The sequence below is a fragment of the Aythya marila genome, assembly GCF_965140915.1.
Source record: "Aythya marila genome assembly, chromosome: 27".
NCBI classification, from domain to species: Eukaryota; Metazoa; Chordata; class Aves; order Anseriformes; family Anatidae; genus Aythya; species Aythya marila.
The window spans coordinates 4,447,952-4,464,334 of NC_139068.1; the positions used below are offsets into that span (position 1 = coordinate 4,447,952).

The 16,383-nt window shown below is 48.6% G+C and overlaps 1 protein-coding gene across 2 annotated transcripts; it reads left to right on the plus strand.

Annotated features, from left to right (window-relative positions):
• Nucleotides 1-126: 126 nt before the first annotated feature.
• Nucleotides 127-16,175, plus strand: PGPEP1 (pyroglutamyl-peptidase I). Of its 2 annotated transcripts, XM_082779783.1 has the most exons (5): nucleotides 127-181; nucleotides 3,283-3,335; nucleotides 8,877-8,993; nucleotides 9,538-9,770; nucleotides 10,113-16,175. In XM_082779783.1, exons 1-5 carry the CDS (start codon nucleotides 148-150, stop codon nucleotides 10,303-10,305), a joined length of 630 nt encoding a protein of 209 aa, XP_082635909.1. In that variant the 5' UTR covers nucleotides 127-147; the 3' UTR covers nucleotides 10,306-16,175. The 2 variants fall into 2 exon arrangements, with proteins under 2 accessions (XP_082635909.1, XP_082635910.1); XM_082779784.1 differs by lacking the exons at nucleotides 127-181; nucleotides 3,283-3,335 and adding an exon at nucleotides 3,354-3,477.
• Nucleotides 16,176-16,383: the final 208 nt, after the last annotated feature.

Genomic DNA, 16,383 nt, shown 5'->3' on the forward strand with positions numbered 1-16,383 from the left:
GGCGCTCTAGCCGGGTGGGCGGAGCCAACTCGCCAACTCTATGGTCTCGGGTGGGGGGCGCTCTAGGCGGGGGGCGGGGCCAACTCTATGGGCCGGGCGGGGCCGCGCGCTCAGAGCGGGGCGGGCGCGCGCCGGGGGCGAGGCGCGATGGAGAGGCCGCGGAGGGCGGTGGTGGTCACCGGTACGGGGGGGGGGGGAGGAAAAAGGGGCCGGGGGGGGAATTGGGGGGGGTGTGGGGGGACCTGGGGGGACCTGGGGGGTGTGGGACAGGGCTGGGAGGGGGGTGGGGGAGGCGGGGGTGGGGGTTTGGGGGGGGTTTGGGGGTGGAAATGGGGAGAAATGGGGGGAGAAGGGGGTGTGGGGGGGCTGTGGGGGGCTTGTGGGGGTTGTGGGGGGGTTGGGGTTCATGGGGGGTGATGGGGGTATGGGGTTTGGGGGGTGTGGGGGGGAGTTAAGGGGGTTAAGGGGTGGTACGGGGGGAGTAGGGGGTGATTTGGGGGGTACGGAGTGGTTTGAGGGGGTGTGGGGTGATTTGGGGGGGGTACAGGGGGATGCTGGGGGGTGTAAAGTGGGTTTGGGGGGGATACGGAGTGATATGGGTGGGGGTACGGAGTGATATGGGGGGTTATAGGGTGGTTGGGGGGGTTCAGGGTGGTTCGGGGGGGGTACAAAGTGATCTGGGGGGGTTTCAGGGTGAGCCGGGGGGCTACGGAGTGATCTGGGGGGGTATGGAGTAATATGGGGGGGTTACAGAATGGTCTGGGGGGTGGACAGAGTGATCTGGAGGCGGTTCAGGATGATTTGGGGGGTTATGGAGTGATCCGGGGGGAGTACAGGGCGATGCTGGGGGGTACGAAGTGGTCTGGGGGGAGTACGGGGTGATTCTGGAGGGGTATGAAGTGATCTGGGGGGGTACAGAGGGATGCAGGCGGTGATGTTGGGGGGTACAGAGGGATGCAGGCGGTGATGTTGGGGGGCACAGAGTGGAATGAGAGGGGTAGGGAGTGATCCAGAAGGGGTACGGGGCAGTGCTGGAGGGGTACAAGTTGGTGTTGGGGGGGGCACGGAGTGATCTGGGGGGGCAGGGGGTGATGCTGAGAGCAGTACAGGGTGAGCTGGGGGGTACGGAGTGAGCTGGGGGGCGACGCTCAGGGGTTATGGAGTAATTGGGGGGTTATAGGGTCATGCTGGGGGGTTATAGGGTAATGCTGGGGGGTTACAGAATGGTGCTGGGGGGGTACAGGGTGATATTTGGCAGATCCCCCATGTGTGGGGTGAGCCCTGGGAGCTTCGGGGGTGCTCTGGGGATGGGGGAGCTGCGGTGGGTGGGGGTGCCAGGAGCTGGGGGCCCCCCCAAATCCCCAGTCTCCCTCCCCCCAAGGCTTTGCTGAGCAGGAAAAGAGCAAAACTGGGGGGCTCGCCGACCCCAAAGGGGTACAAAGGCAGCTTGGTGTGTGGAGCAGGCTGTCCTGTGCCAAACGGGGACCTCGGGGGGGGGCTGATGCTCCCCATGCAGCTGAACCTGAGGCCATTTGAGTGTTGGGGGGGGGATAACTGGAGGCCAAAATCCCTGCCGAGAGCAGGTGGCGGCTCCTGGTGCTCGGCGGTGACTAAACAGAAAAGAGGTGTCACCGAGATCCCCTCCTGCTGCCGGCAGTGCCTCTTCTCGCCCTTTTTTCCCCCGTTTTTTTTTGGGGGGGAAGTCCGCTTCCGAAGCGCGGCCCTTATCTCGTGAGGGCTGCCCGTGGCCGTTCGTCACCGCCGGCACGCCGAGTTCCCCTTCGGGTACGGTCAGAGGATCGCTGCTATTTCCGTGCCGGTTCCTTTTTCGAGCCCTTTAGGGAGATAATCCCATAAAGCTCTCGCCGCTAACGAGCCCGGGAGGGCCCTAATGCGGTCGCGGGAGTGCTCCCGGAGTTTGGTGCTGCCGAAAAGTTGCTCATCTTCTGCGCAAAGCAAACCCGGGGAGGGATCTGCACGGGGGATGAGTCAGGAGCCAAAGTCCTCCGGGGGGTCTGTGCCAGCAGAACGAGGGGGCTGCGTTCCTACAGGCAGGCACCTGTAGGATTTCAGCCTCACGGCACGCTTTGTGGCTGCGACGGCTAAAAAGGGATGCTCATTTTTATGTTTCTCGGAAGAATATGAGGATTTCTTTAGGGGTGAAACGTAAGGAGGCCGTGATGGTTTCCAGAAAGTCGCGTAAGTCATCGCTGACTTGTGGGAGCATCTGAGAAGTCGTCTCGTTATTCAGCTTGCTGGCAGCTGTAGGTTATCCTGATAACAGCGGGGGTTTGCTCGTGGGAAACACGCCGCTGTTTGATCTCGCGGACTCCTTCAGGAGGTTTATTTGGGGGAGAAATAAACCCAAATACACCGTGGCTCGGTTCTAATGTTCCCATCCAAGTGGAGCACCCGCGCCGTGCACGTCCCTCACATCATCCTGAGCGATGTGACCCCGACCTTCCCCTGCTGTTGGTAGCAAACAGCCCGCTTCCATTAACGTGTCACATAATATTTGTGGTCCCTCTCCGGTCCCCTCACGAGTTAGCCAAAATCTCTGCCCCTAATTGCATGAGGCTCCCGGGGTAGCTCCGACGTCCTCAATTAAGGCACGGTGCCATCGCGCCCAGATAAACGCCTAACCTTTGTGTGCTTGCTCAGGGAAAGATGTGATGGATTACTCGTTAACCCTGGGTTACTCATTAGGAAATGCAGACGGGGTGAGTAAGGGTTTTTACAGCTCTATCGTAACCTTTGCTGCCCCGTGGACGTGGGTTGTCAGCACCGTTGGGGTTAATTCCTCTAGAGACCGATCCACGGAGATTTTGGTGAAGGCTCGAGCAAGGAAGAAACACTCAAGGCAGGCTCGTTGGTGGTTGTGGAAGCATCTGGTGCGGGCTGTTACGAGCAGGATTAGAAAATCCAATAAAGAGTCTCATTCCGTGACATCAGTCAACGCATCTGCTAGTAGCAAGTTTTTCCCTAACCTGGTAAAGAAGGAAAAAAATCCACTTCCCTGGTGTCTGCTGGGGAAAAAAGATTTTTTTTGGTTTTGAGGCAAGCTCTCGTTCTCCTTTGTTGTAAGATGTGTAGTTAAACGTTGCTGTGAAGGTCTCTGGTAGGTAGTTAGGAAGTGAATGAGGAATATAAGGTGAATAAGGAATATATAGTGAATAATTGGGTATTTTAAGTGGGTTTCCTCTCAAAATACATAAAACAGAAAAGCGCAGACCACTTTGCAACTGAGCCAAACGTGTAAGAATGCCTTTTATTCTGTTTCAGGGTTTGGGCCGTTCGGAGAGCACGCTGTTAACGCCAGTTGGGTTGCAGTCCAGGTAACGCTCTAACTTCCTTCGGGGAAAGTTCAGTCAGCCCCGTGCCGATCACCGACCCGCACAGATTTCAGCCCGCAGCTCTTTTGTACCTTGCCTTCCCCGTTTCTCAGCTGAGACCAGCTCGCTCCAGATGGCCAGCTGGGTAATGTTTTATTCGCTTCTCAGAAAACAGCCCCTTAGCTAGCAGAACTTAATGAGATGGAGTTAATATAGCTAAGGCAAGTAAGGGATTCCTGGGCCAACTCCCCAGATTTGAGAGCTGGTGAGTGGGGCAGGGAGCGGGGAATCTTGCTCTGCTGCTTCGCGTGCTGCAGAGAATTCAAAATAAAGAAAGCAAGCTAAATGAATTCTTGTTTTCCTCCCAGCTGTAGCTTGAAATCTGGGTGAACTGGTTAACCTTTAAGCTATTTCATCTGTAACGAGACTTGCACGTGGTAACCTTGCGGAGTTGTCAAACACGGGTTGGAATTTTGGGACTGACTCCAAAGGGAGCCTCCACCGCTGCCTGCTCTCTCCCTTTGGCTCCTTTCGGGGCAGCCTGCTGGGCTGCGGTGGGTGAAGCAGGAGGCTTGTGGGTGCTCAGGGAACACACTGAGGGTGCTCTGGGAGCACACAAAACAGCAGCAGGCGTTGCAGGGCTGGCTCCTGCTCGCTGGAGATGCAGTGTGAGAAGTGCTCGTGAAGCATCGTCGCTTGAGCAGGTCGTAGCGTGCTTTAACACAGCCACCTTATGCCACTTGTAGAGCTGCGTGAACATATGTGACATATGTTAATCTAAAGAACACGCTGATGTACTCCCAAACAAGGCAGGAAGAAGAAATCCAACTCTTGCTAGGTGCCCTGCTGAACTAAGGAATTAAGGGTGCTTTGTAGTAGGCTGTTAAAGCATTAGCCTCGGACAGCGCTGTCACATTATCCCAATTCCTCCTTATTTGTCACTTCTGGATGTGGTTTATGACAAAGCTACTGGGAATTCAAGGGTACCTTTTAGTACAGTTGCCCAGGGAATTAAATCTATTTTTCTCCCCAACACATCTCTCTTCCCTTCACAGCTCTGAGATTAATATCTTCTTTAGAATGCTTTTAAATTAAATCACAAACTCTAATCAATTACAGGCAACTAATGTCCAGATGTCTAATGTGTTGCCTGGTATGAGAAGCCGAAACCTTTGGCTCCAGGAGCCCTTTGGAGCTGAATTTATTTGAGTTAGGGTTTGCTCAGGCTGAGTTTGGGGAAAAACGCAAGCTGTGTTATGGAAAAAAAATTGCACGTTGGTGGAATTTAGTAGCAAGGCTAATTGGCTTGGTTTGTTCTTATTTGTGTAATGCCAGCTATTGTAAACAAGCTACTTTTATGCTGGAGAAGATCCACAAAGGGGTATTGTGCTTCTGGGACAGGAAGAGTAGTGGGTGTTGTGATGTTGCTTACAAAAACAGACCTAATGTATAATTTGTGTAAGGAGAAGCGGGCTGTCATCCCTTCAGCCCAGCAGCTCGAGGCATTGCTGATAGAGGAAGTCACCGTGTGTGTTTTAAATTCATTTTACGGGCTCGGGGCTGCTTTGAGAACGTAAAACTACAACTGGCCGCGCGCGTTAGGGCCGATCTTCCCCCGACTTGAACAGCTTGTGTTGGCTTCTGGCTCCAAACACCGACTTTCAGGCAGTGGGGAGGATTTGCCTTTCCTTACCCCCGTCTCAGCCCGGAGAGGCCCAGACAAAAAGGAACAGCATGTCTTTGAGCACATGCAAGTTGGGCATTGTGCAAGTTTCAGACGGGGGACTTCATGGAGCTGAGTGGACACAAAGGCGTGTCTGAGTTTCTGAGTCCCAGACGGTGTGATCTGCATCTTAATAGAAGAAAAATCAATTAAACAATCTTTGTAAATCCTTCCTAGCTTTAGGGCTAAGCTAGTTCTGGTTTATTACATCTTTTATTATCCTGCATCCCGAGGATAAAATCCTCTGCTTTTCTTCCCGGTCTTCCTTTGGGTTTTATTTGCGTGGAGTGCAGACGCGGTGTGACTTTTCCCTCAGACTGTGGTGTGTTTCTACTATCGATGCTTGTTCATGAAAATAAATTATTTTTACATGTGATTAACACATAGGGTATCCTAAATAGTCGTGGAAGCAAATGCTAAGATTAAAAGTTTGGGTGTTTTTATGCTTGGGAGAGAGAGAGAGAGGGGGACAGTAACTTCTCGCTGCTTTCTCATCTGAGGCCGGCAGTAAAAACACTTTGTGGGTTACAAAACACAGGTTTGCCATTCCATGTTTCCATCTATTTAACATTTCCTCCGAGGCTTTTTTTTCAGTTGCTTGAGGGGGAGACCTTTCTATAAGAAGAAGAGGAGGAAAAATGGGATTTTAGCTCGGGGCATCCCGCGGCCTGCAGGCCCCGGTGCGCCTCATGGAGGAGGCCCCGGTGCGCCCCATGGCGCCCGTCAGGCCTCGGCTTCTCCCCGTTAGAAGCGTGTCTGGCAGGGCTGGGGGCCGAGGAGGGAGGTCAGGGTGCGTTTTGGCCTTACGGAGCACAATCGCTGTCAGGGTGTCTAGACAGACCTGATAAGGATATTAAAGGCTGACAAAGGAGCCCATTGTGGAGGGGTCAGGGAATCGGTCAAACGCGTTCGTTTTTCTCTGTTTGTCAGGTACACAAGGCTGCGGATAATAAGTTGTCTGGGGGCCAGAGTACATCTTTATTATGGAATGGAAGTGCGTTTGGTTAAAGGCAAGCTGTGGGTTTGTAAAGCTGCGTTTGACGTGCCTGCCTTTGGGGAAGGGGCTGCTCGGCATCACAGCCTGAGGTCTCTTGCGGGCGAGCAGCCGGCAGAGCTCGCAGCTCCCAGCTTCGTCTTTAGAAGCTGCTTCACGCTCTTCAGAGAAGTGATGATGAATTCCTACCAATTAACGCTCTGGAGCTTTTCCTAAAGAGACTGGCTCGTATTTGAATACTCTAATTTGTAAACTACTTACTTCATTAACGCGCCGCATAAAACAGCTAACGTTTTGAAGGCGGGTTTGTGTAAAGAAGATGTGATGAAACATCACTTAGCATCCATCTCTGGTAATGAATGTCTGTGTGTGCCAGACGCTAATCAATACAGCAAGCCTTTAATATCAGCCTTGCCCTCGGAGCAAGTGATTTATCACGGTTGTTGCTCATATCTGCTGGTCCGTGAAAGTCTTACCCTTTCTTTTTCTGCGTGTTTGAGTTATCTTAAATCTTGTTACGCTGACCGTGGTGTCTGTACAAGTGTGAAAAGTGTTGCTTTTTTTTCCCCCCTCAGAACCCCAGTAAAGAAATAGATGCCGATAACTACAGAGAAAAAAAAAAAACTTACTAAGATAATGCTCATGTTTAGATAGAACAACGGAGGAGGTAAAATAATAATGTAGGAGTCAAAAAACCCCAGCCTCTGTTTTCAACTCCTCTCCTTTAAAATTCTTCTCACTTAAAGACAGTTGAGGCCCAACTAAATATAAGATTTGGAATTCAGTAGTAAGCTTCATTGAAAACAGCTTATCTGCACTTCTTAGCCTGAAGTTGGCGAGTATAAATCTCCACGCACAGGAAAATAAAGAAAGAACTGCATGAAAGCGCAGCTCTTGGCTCTGATCACTAGATCAGAACCCGAAATGGAGATAATTTAATCATTCAAGAATATTTTAAAATGCCCTTTGATACTTTGATGTCTCCTTACGTTGCTGTTTTCACTTCAGATCCATGAAAACAACTACAGTGGTACGTGGATGTGAGAGTGCCAGGTTCTTTTCATGCCGTGCCTGCAGCTCCTTTGATGCTAATGCAAGTAATCATTCTGAGCTTTTGTCATGAGTAAGATTCAGTTTTTCTAACTGACACGTCGCAGAGGAGAATAGCACAGGAAGACGAGCTTTTGCTGCGTATCAGCTTGTGAAAAGCTGGAGTTGGTACTTGTAACTGCAACGTGGGCCTGGCTGCAGAGAGATGCAGGAGCACTGATCCCCCGACTTCAGAGGGAAGGATGCTCTTGTGGTTTCTGTGCAGAGGAGACAGCTGTGGGAGGACTCAGAGATGGCTTTATCGGTCTTGAAAAGCATCTGGAGAATTTTTCAGAGTGCCAAAAATGTTGTCTTCTTCAGAGAGAAACATGATCCGCATTAGATGCTGGTGGATCTCATTAAACGTGGTGGCTGAAGTCACTTCAGGCACTGGAAGCAAGCCTGGTGGTTCAGAGCCGAGCCGACGGCTCTGTTTGAGAACGTTTCTATTCGGAGGTTTCAGACCGTGTGGTTATGTCGTTTCCTTGAGTTCTTGAAAGTTTGGGTTTCTAACTGAAGCTTTGCTGGTGAGACTGGAGTGAGCTGAAACAGAGACCAGAGAAGAGCAAGGCAGCAGTGTCCAGGACCTCGCGCTGTATTTAGAGGGAGCTTGGAGTGCAGGTTGGGAATACTGGGGGAAAGAAAGAGCTTTCTTCTTCCTTCTTCCCTCTGCCTTCCTGTTTTAAGGGAGTCTGTGAAGTATTTAAGTGACACTCTGTGTTTTAAAAGGTTTAATGGGAATTGGCAAAGTTTGCTGCCTGCATATTAGGACTATTTTCAGGGCGTGTTTTTAGTTAATGTTATAGAGGGAGAAATAATTTCCTGCATTAGTTGAATCACCAAAATGGTAGCAGTTCAAATGGCAAAATTAAGCACGATATATTAGGTATAGGTAGAGCTAGCAAAGGAAACCTGGTTTATATTTTGGGAACAGCCTGCATTGTATTCCAGATTCTGCCAAAATAAAGTAAAACAAATATGTTGAAGAGGGCATGCCAATGTTGCTGCAGTCTCCCATACGAGGACTGTTAGCTAATATTTGTAGAGACGCTCAGACACAGAATAAATAAGGGTGGGAGTGAGCTTTAACTGTTTTTGTGGAAACAAACATGAATTTGCTCTTCAGGCCAGCAGCCCTGCGAGATAACAAATCAGGCTATGAATATATTCCTCTCAATTCTGTTTCTTCTATATAATATCCAGTTCTTTCACGAAGTGAATATGACTATATACTTCTAAAAATATTGAAGCCATTCTTTTTTTGTAGCGTGGGAGTTGCTGATAACTATTGTCAGTTAAATGTTGATTTCTGAGTTATACACACATCAGAGCAAAACAAACGGTCCTGTCGGTGCCGACTGTTGGCACAGGTGGGGAGATGCCTTTGTTGTTCCCAGTTCTGTTTTTTTTTTCTTTCCTTTTTGCTGCTCCTTCTATCTTAACCGTCAAAAGACCCTCTCTTTGAGGCAGTGTAGGAGGGTATGAGACAGAAAACCAGACTGGAATAGTAGTGCTGCTCTTTTTTCCCCTCACCATAGCTTTGGGAAGGAACAATTCCCACCTCGTGGATGCTTGGGATGCCTTGCTGTTTGTAGGGTTCGTACAGCCCATGGTGTAAGGTCCTGTTTGGCCCTCACTCTGCCATTAAACCCTGCAGAAGTGTATCCTCTGCTGAACTTGTGTCTGACCATCTTGTTTTGTTCTTTTTTTTTCTTTTTTAATTTCCATATGTTCCTAGGAACTGGAGAAGCTTGGGCTGCGAGATGACGTAGATCTGCACGTCTACGAAGTCCCAGTTGAATACCAGACAGTGCAAAGACTAATTCCTGCGTTATGGAAAAAGCACAGTCCACAAGTGAGTGAGTAAATGGAGGAGGAGAAAAGGCAGAGTAAATGGCTGACATCTGGCATCCTCACAGCAGCGAGCATAACGTGAAGTCACGTTTTAGCGTGTGTTTGGTTTTGTAGTCCTTTGCTAGATTTTTTTCCTCTTTTTTTTTCTTTTTTTTTCGTGAGAACGTGTGAATTTGTAGAATTTTATGGTGCAGAATAAAGTGTTCCAATTAATGGGAGCAGGCAGTGTGAAGAGGCCGCTGTAAAGGGCTGTCTAGACAGCTCCCAGTCGGTCTGTGCCCCCTCGGCTGTTCCGGCCGTGGGCCTGGCCGTGAACGTGCCAATGCTCATTTTGCCCCAAGTTAATTAGAAGTTAGGCCAGGAAGGTTCAAAACAAGAATCGTTCAGTGCTGGGCCCACAAGTTTGTTGATAAAATGTCTTGGTAGTGTGATACCCACACAAGGATTCAGGTGACGGCTCCACCGGCGTTTAACTGGGAATAGCGGGCTGTGATTCTCCATCCTTTGTGCTTTGCTTTGTCTAACTCGTTTCTGTCCTCCTGTAGCTGGTGGTTCACGTGGGTGTCTCGGGTATGGCCACCACCGTCACCCTGGAGAAGTGTGGCCATAACGTGGGCTACAAAGGCTTGGACAACTGCCGCTTCTGCCCGGGCTCTCAGTGCTGCGTAGAAGGTGGCCCGGAGTGCATCGATTCCATCATTGACATGGACACGGTTTGCAAGAGAGTCTCAGCACTGGGGCTGGACGTCACGGTCACTATATCGAAGGATGCTGGCAGGTACGGGATGGCAGTGATGGATGGGGAAAAGAGATTCGTAGCGCCGTGCTTGTTCCCTCTGTGCTCAGTCACGAGGCCCCCACGCTTTGTACGCTTCTAACAGGGCTGGCAGCACTGTCTGTTCTTCTGCAGTCACACAGTTGTGATGGGAAACACTGAGATTTTTACTTTTTGTTGTCCCGGCTGAGATTAAAGCAATTATGGACTCGCTACACCTGGCTCGCATCACGCTTTTTATTGCAGGATGTTGCTGCAATGCTGAACGATAAGGACACAGGTTGTCCTGTCCTGCAGTTTGCGTGCCGTATTTGTTGCTAAATCAGCTCTGTTCTTATATTTCAGGTACCTCTGTGACTTCACTTACTACACTTCCTTGTACCAGAGCCGTGGGAGGTCAGCTTTTGTTCATGTGCCTCCTCTGGGAAAACCATACACTGCAGAACAGCTGGGTCGGGCCCTACAGGCTATCATAGAAGAAATGCTTGATGTTTTGGAGCATTCGGAAGACAAAATCAATTGTCAGCATGAACACTGAAAGGGGGCAGAAGCTCTCCTAGTATTGCACTTCCAAAACTTCCCCTGCTACAGACGTACTGGGGAAAACGGTCTGAAACGTACAGAACGAGAATTGGAGACCTCAAAAAATGAAAATTCCACTTCTAGAAATTGACGTTTTTTTTTGTCAAATGTGCACATTTCAGCCTAGGCGACGAAGGATTCGAGATCTCTTCTTTAAAACACCTGCGACTACTCATTCCTGAAGTGTGTGTGCGCGCTGTGCTTTATCCAGAGCTTGTCTGTTGGTCAAGTGACAGCTCCCGACCAGTCTCATGCTGTGCAGAGGGAAAGTTTCCCACCTGGACTCGGCGTTCAGGTGCAGGGAATTGATAACTCCATCCTCTAATGACTAGTTCTTAAGTCGAAAGCTTTGCTTTCATTTTGCTTTGTTTTTTTCCCTCTTTGGCCCGAATTATAGGTTCTGATGTGAGAGTATAACTGAGGATGGCAGGAGTGGAGTGGGTTTGCCTGTTATAAAACAGTTTGTTGGAGCTGAGGAGTCTTCAAAATTGCTTTTGAAATTGAAAGCGCATTCTAGTTGCTGATCTCTCACCCCGCTTCTCCAAGTATTAGTCGGGTCCTCGTTAATGTGCTGGTTAACTGCTAGCTGCAGATAGCAGGGGGGTGGTTTGGGCTCCTTTTGTTGCAGGAGATCACTGTTTTAGATACCATACGAACCTACCTTGCGCCAAATACTTCCAAATGTCTTTTTTATTAGGCTCTCGATGCCACCTTCCTCACTCAAATCAACCATATACCTCCTGTACAAAACACATTGTTTCATATGTGTATAAAGCAAATCATTAGCGGTTAAATAGCTTTGCTAAAGGCCACTTTCTCCACAGGAGATCTTTATCGTAGACTCTTGGTGCTAGCTGTTATTTTTAAGGTGAAGGCTGACTAATTTATAACTTCCTTAGCTATGAACTTTCGTTCTCGTTAAAGGTTAGGCAAAGAGTAATGTTTAACTTAAATTCTGAGTTGCCACCTTGATTTATTATAGGCATAAATATGCTAACGTGTGGATTCAGAGACATTCTGCCAAATGAGATCTTCTAAAATCCTAAACCTCCTCCCCCTGTCTGGGAGCCAGAGGCAGTGATTTGAGAACCAGGAATGCTGCTTAGGGTGAGTGTTCCCGGCTGTTTGTTAGTGCCCCCCTCCCAATGGGAGGGTACGAAGCACTGCTTCTGGTGGGGGCTTTCCCAGGAATTCCCTTGGGAAAGCGTACCTGCAGGTTCTGAGCAGGACTTTAAACGTTTCTGACACTTGTCGTGTGGGTTTAGTTCCAAATTACAAGACTCCAGTGAAGGACAGGTGACGTTAGGTGGGAACAGACCCCAAACTGGTCGTTGATGGCCAGCAGGTCTTATCAAGGAGCCATTTAAATGAAGAGGTCTGTGATTTGATTCTAATGCTATTACAAATATATATAAATATATATATATATATAAAGCAGCTTTTTGAAATGTTGTAGAATATCCTTATTTTAATTTTTCTAATTATGAATGATTCTGCTATAGTATCTCTCAGTGAGAGCTGCCACTAACGTGCTGTTTTCCAGTAGAAGTCTAGTGATGACAGAGGAAATGCCACTTCTCCTCGTAAGCCTTGCGCAAGGGCGAAGACTTCTGCAGTTGCAGTGACTTTGCCAAGGGGATCTGGGTATGAAGATGTTTGGTTTACCGAGGAAATTCCCTCTGTACTTAGTGTACAGGCTGTCCTGATCAAAAGAGTTTGCCTTCAAAGTAAATGTTCTCTTTTGCATTCGAATACGAAGTAGCACTTGTCAGATCGTCGGCAGGCAGGCAGGCTTTCTGATTAGTAATTTATTATATTTAATATTTTGTTTAAATATTCGTGATTTGACACGGTTTTGCAAATAGTTGAGCTACTTATCCCCTTGTAGAGTTCTTCCTTTATCTGGTAAGAAGTTCTTTGTCTTCGGTGTATCCTAGCTGCTAAACTTTTAAGAGATTCATGTACCTGGCTACGTTCAGCGATCGATTTAAGTCATTTTCAGTGTTGCTATTTAATTTCTGTGTGACGTAGTCGCGGATGAAAGGGGAGTGGGAGACCTGCGGGGTTGAAGTGGACACAGGACCTGCAGCATTTGTGTGTCGAGGCAGGAGGGATGATGCAGATCCCTGCCTGGCCTCGAGCTCTGTCCACAAGCAGAGTCCAGGCGTCCCCTGTGTTTCAGCAGGTTCCTGCTGCTCGTTCAGGCTTCCTTTGGGGCCGCCTGGGACATCCCTGACGGGAGCACGGCGCAGTTCACCCGGGGATGCTCGTGGTGGGTTTGAGGAAGCTCCAAAACGCACCAGCAGGGAAGGCAGCGGCTGCTTTTGGGGATGTGGCTCTGCAAATTAGCTTAATCAGCCCTCGGAGTATTTCCTGCTCAGCGTCTGCCCTCTTCCCAGAAGTGTCTCGGGTCCTCTCAGGGGGGAAAGCCTTGAGCTGGCTTCTGCGACTTGTGTTTGTCCGAGGCCTGCGGTAGCTGACCTGCTACGTGCCACTGTGGACATCTCCTTTTCAGAAATCCTTCGAGCATTCCTTGCAGCCTTTCCTCGTAACCCGTTTTCGTGAAGCTCCCCCGTGGCCGGGTTCTTAGAAAGCATAATTTATTTTATAATCTTCTGGCTTTTTGAGAAGTAGTCCTCAGAGATCGTGTGTGTAAGGGGTGTCTTGGTGGTAGAGAGATTTTGTATAGTGAAACTTTTTAATGCCATTAAGCTAATTTTATTTAATCTGACCTAAATTAAGTATTTTTTTTTTTGAAAGCTTTTTGTTAAATCCATTAATTCTTGCCACTTTTCGTATAGGTGCGTATTTTCTTTGGAAGTATCACATAAAAATGGATGCAGAGCTTCAAAGAGCTGATGCTTTGTGTACTGCTTACTGTCTGCTTTCTCTTCCAGATCATCAATAAATAGAATTTGCTAATTTGCACTGACTGGGAGACCTGTTGCCGACTACAAAAAGCTTTTGTGCTAGTGAGTAAGCGTAGGAAGTTCAGGTTTAGTGTTAATTACAGTGCCTGCAATTTATAACATGTGAAAGCTGATGAAGTTTTAGGGTCCTGTGACTGCAGAATTGTCTCTGGTGATGCACGTCACTGAGGAACGGGGGTGAGAATATTTTGTGTGTTAAGAGAGAATTGGGGAGGTTCCAATGTATCGGGTCTGATGTCATTTTATCTGCTTGCCAACAGCGTGGAGTAGGAATTGGCTCGTGTGTTGGTGAGGTTTGGTGATGACAATTTAATTGTTTCAGTTCTTAAATGCTGTGGAGGACTTTGAGGAGCTCCAGATACCCTGATACTCCTTTGTCGCTTGGTGATGTGATGTCAGGAGATTCTTCCTTTGAATTAAACGCGGTAATCTCTTTTATGAGACACAGCAAAACCAGAAAAAAAAAATAATCCTGTGAACTTGAAAGCTTCTTTGCCTTGTGGGGATGTGACTGAAGGCAAACACAGAAGCTGTTCGTATTTTTGGGGCACCTCTGTGCCAAAACCCATAGGAATCCCACGAAGGAGTTCGCGCTTATTTGGAGTATTCCCCAATCTGATTGCCTCCTCTTAAACGTGGTGGAAGTGGGAAGGGATGAAAAGGTCATGAGGATGGTTAGAGGTGTTGAGAGTGGTTGGGACATGATGCAGCCGAGGGCTGCTGAGCTCGGAGTCCCTCGCGGAGGGACCTGACTGAGGCCGTTCAGAGGTTTAGGGCTTGATGAACGCTAGCTTGCTCTGCTTTCACCCCAAAGACGAGGCGTCCAGAGTAAATGTAGCAGGAATGCTGACTCCTGGCAGAAATGGGGAAGGCGTTTGGTCTGCAGGCAGCCCCGCATCGTGCTGCGGCACTGGGAGCACTGGGACGGCCGCGCTGAACCGGCTCCGTCTTGCGGGGTTGCGCCGAAATGCGTGGTAAGTCGGGTAGGGAACTGACCTCGTGTTTACTCACCTAGGCTTAGATGTAGCATCCGAACTCTGTGCGTCTCTCCTGCTGTTGTGCAGGCAATATTTAACCTCCCAGTGCCTCGGTCGGCTGGCAAAAGGGGATTTGTTGCGGGCCGCTCGCGGCGTGCCGGGAACGAGGGCCCGAGAGCTTCCAGGCCTGCAGACTCCCAGCTGGACAGCACAGACTCCCCGTGTCGCTGTTCCTGTTAACGAGAAGTCTGAAAAAGTTAGAATTACTGAAATTTCTCCCGGTACTCACATAATCTTTGTTTAAGTGTGATATTTTGTTGACCTCGTGTGCGGCCTTTCCTAGGCAGCGGAGGGAAGGAGTGGCAGGAGGCGCTGCTCAGAAGCAAAAGGAGGAAAACCTGTGGGTGAGTTCAGCTGCTGATCCCCCGCTAACACGAGAGCCTGAAGCAGTTGTTACGATCTGACCGTGTTATTCCATGGTTTAATTAGTCGTGACTTGTGCATCTTCTTTAAATTACAGCGTGCTTCTAAATCTAACCACGCGGTCTGTGCTCAGACACCGAGCTGCTCTAAAAATGAGCGGTGGTGTTGGACTGGAAACCAGGACGTTTTAGGTGTAGGCAGTACGCTGGTGTGGCGGTGTTTTTAATTCTGACTTTCAGATTTCATCCTGCAGTGCAGACGTTAGAATTATTGCCAATTTTTTTGTACTCCTAGAGCGTACTTCCACCAAGTAACCTCATTCCTGTTGTCTACTTGCTCCGATATGCTATCCAATAATAATATTTTGATGAGAAATTTCGGAGTTGCAAAGGCTTTTTTCAAATGTTTTTTGTTGGCTTGGATAAAATACCCCTAGTTGCTACTGTAAGTACCCGTCTTAAAATAACGTAGGTGGATTTGTCCTTTTTTGCACCAGAAACCCTAATGTTTTGTGGTATAAAGTGCACTTTTTCTTAAAACTTGTCTTCATGTCTGATTAGTGTCTTACGTGACCGAAGTGAGATTCTGCTGACCAAAGCAGAAACAAAGCTGAGGATGTCGTTAATTCTTCTTTGTATTAATTAAAACCCGAAATCTGCTTCTGATCCGTCTGCTTTAAGACAAAGTAGAGAACAAAATGCCTCCCCGTAGATAGGAATTAAATATAGGAAATGAAACTATACACTGCCCTTAAATGAAACTCCGTGCTACTGAAGTACACGTTCAGGTTTTTATATTGCACCAGCTTCTTAAATTGCAAATGTTTACTTTGATTAAACAGGGAGTGCCTTGTCCTGTGCTGGGCTCACTTTTGGGAAGCAGAGTGGTGGCGATGGGGACGGATGAGCCTTTTGCACATGGGGTGGGTGGAACGACTGGGCTTTCATCACGGGGAGAAGCTGCTGAGCTCGCTCAGCACCCCCTTTACCCAAGTATGCTCTTCAGAACCTGCACTGAATCGAGCTCCAGGTTTTCAGAAACGCGCTCAGACGTGAGAAATTATAAAAATCAGAGTATTTGCTACTTAGTTGGTTAGCTTGGCCAAATCCTTTGAGGTCGTTCTGTCCATTCTTCCAGGTGACACATTTCTGGGCTCGGATGTGCATGTTCCAGCATCACTCCACCTTTCAGGTCCTCCTTTCGGGTCCTCCTCTCGTTACTCGTGGTGAACCACGCGGTGTCTGTCCGGGTATCTCAGGTGTTGCCAATCTCATGCTCATCAGGGCTCTTGGAGCTACAATTAGGAATCCGTCGGGGCTTCTGTTTTTCTCAGTGTGTTCTTGCAGTGCCTTGTAAACCCAAACAATCTCGTGTGTCACAAAAGGGCTGTGTAATAAAGAACCCGTAACAGATTTTCGGCTTGCTATGACTAGACTGGACTTTGTAACTGAAAATTTAAACTGATGTTTCAAAGTAAATAAAGAGTTTAACTCTGACTGGTGGTCTTCTTGAACAGTCTGCGGTTGGTGTGTGCTGTTGGAGGTGAGTCCCTGGGCTGCTTGGATCTCCTGCCCTGCCCTTTATCTTGCTGGTTTGTTATAAATTGGTTCAGAAAGGTGTCTGTCACTCGGTTACGTTCTGCCATCTGATCCAGAGAGAAAATTTACCTCGAGGTACAAAGGAAGAACATAGATAAAGCCAGAA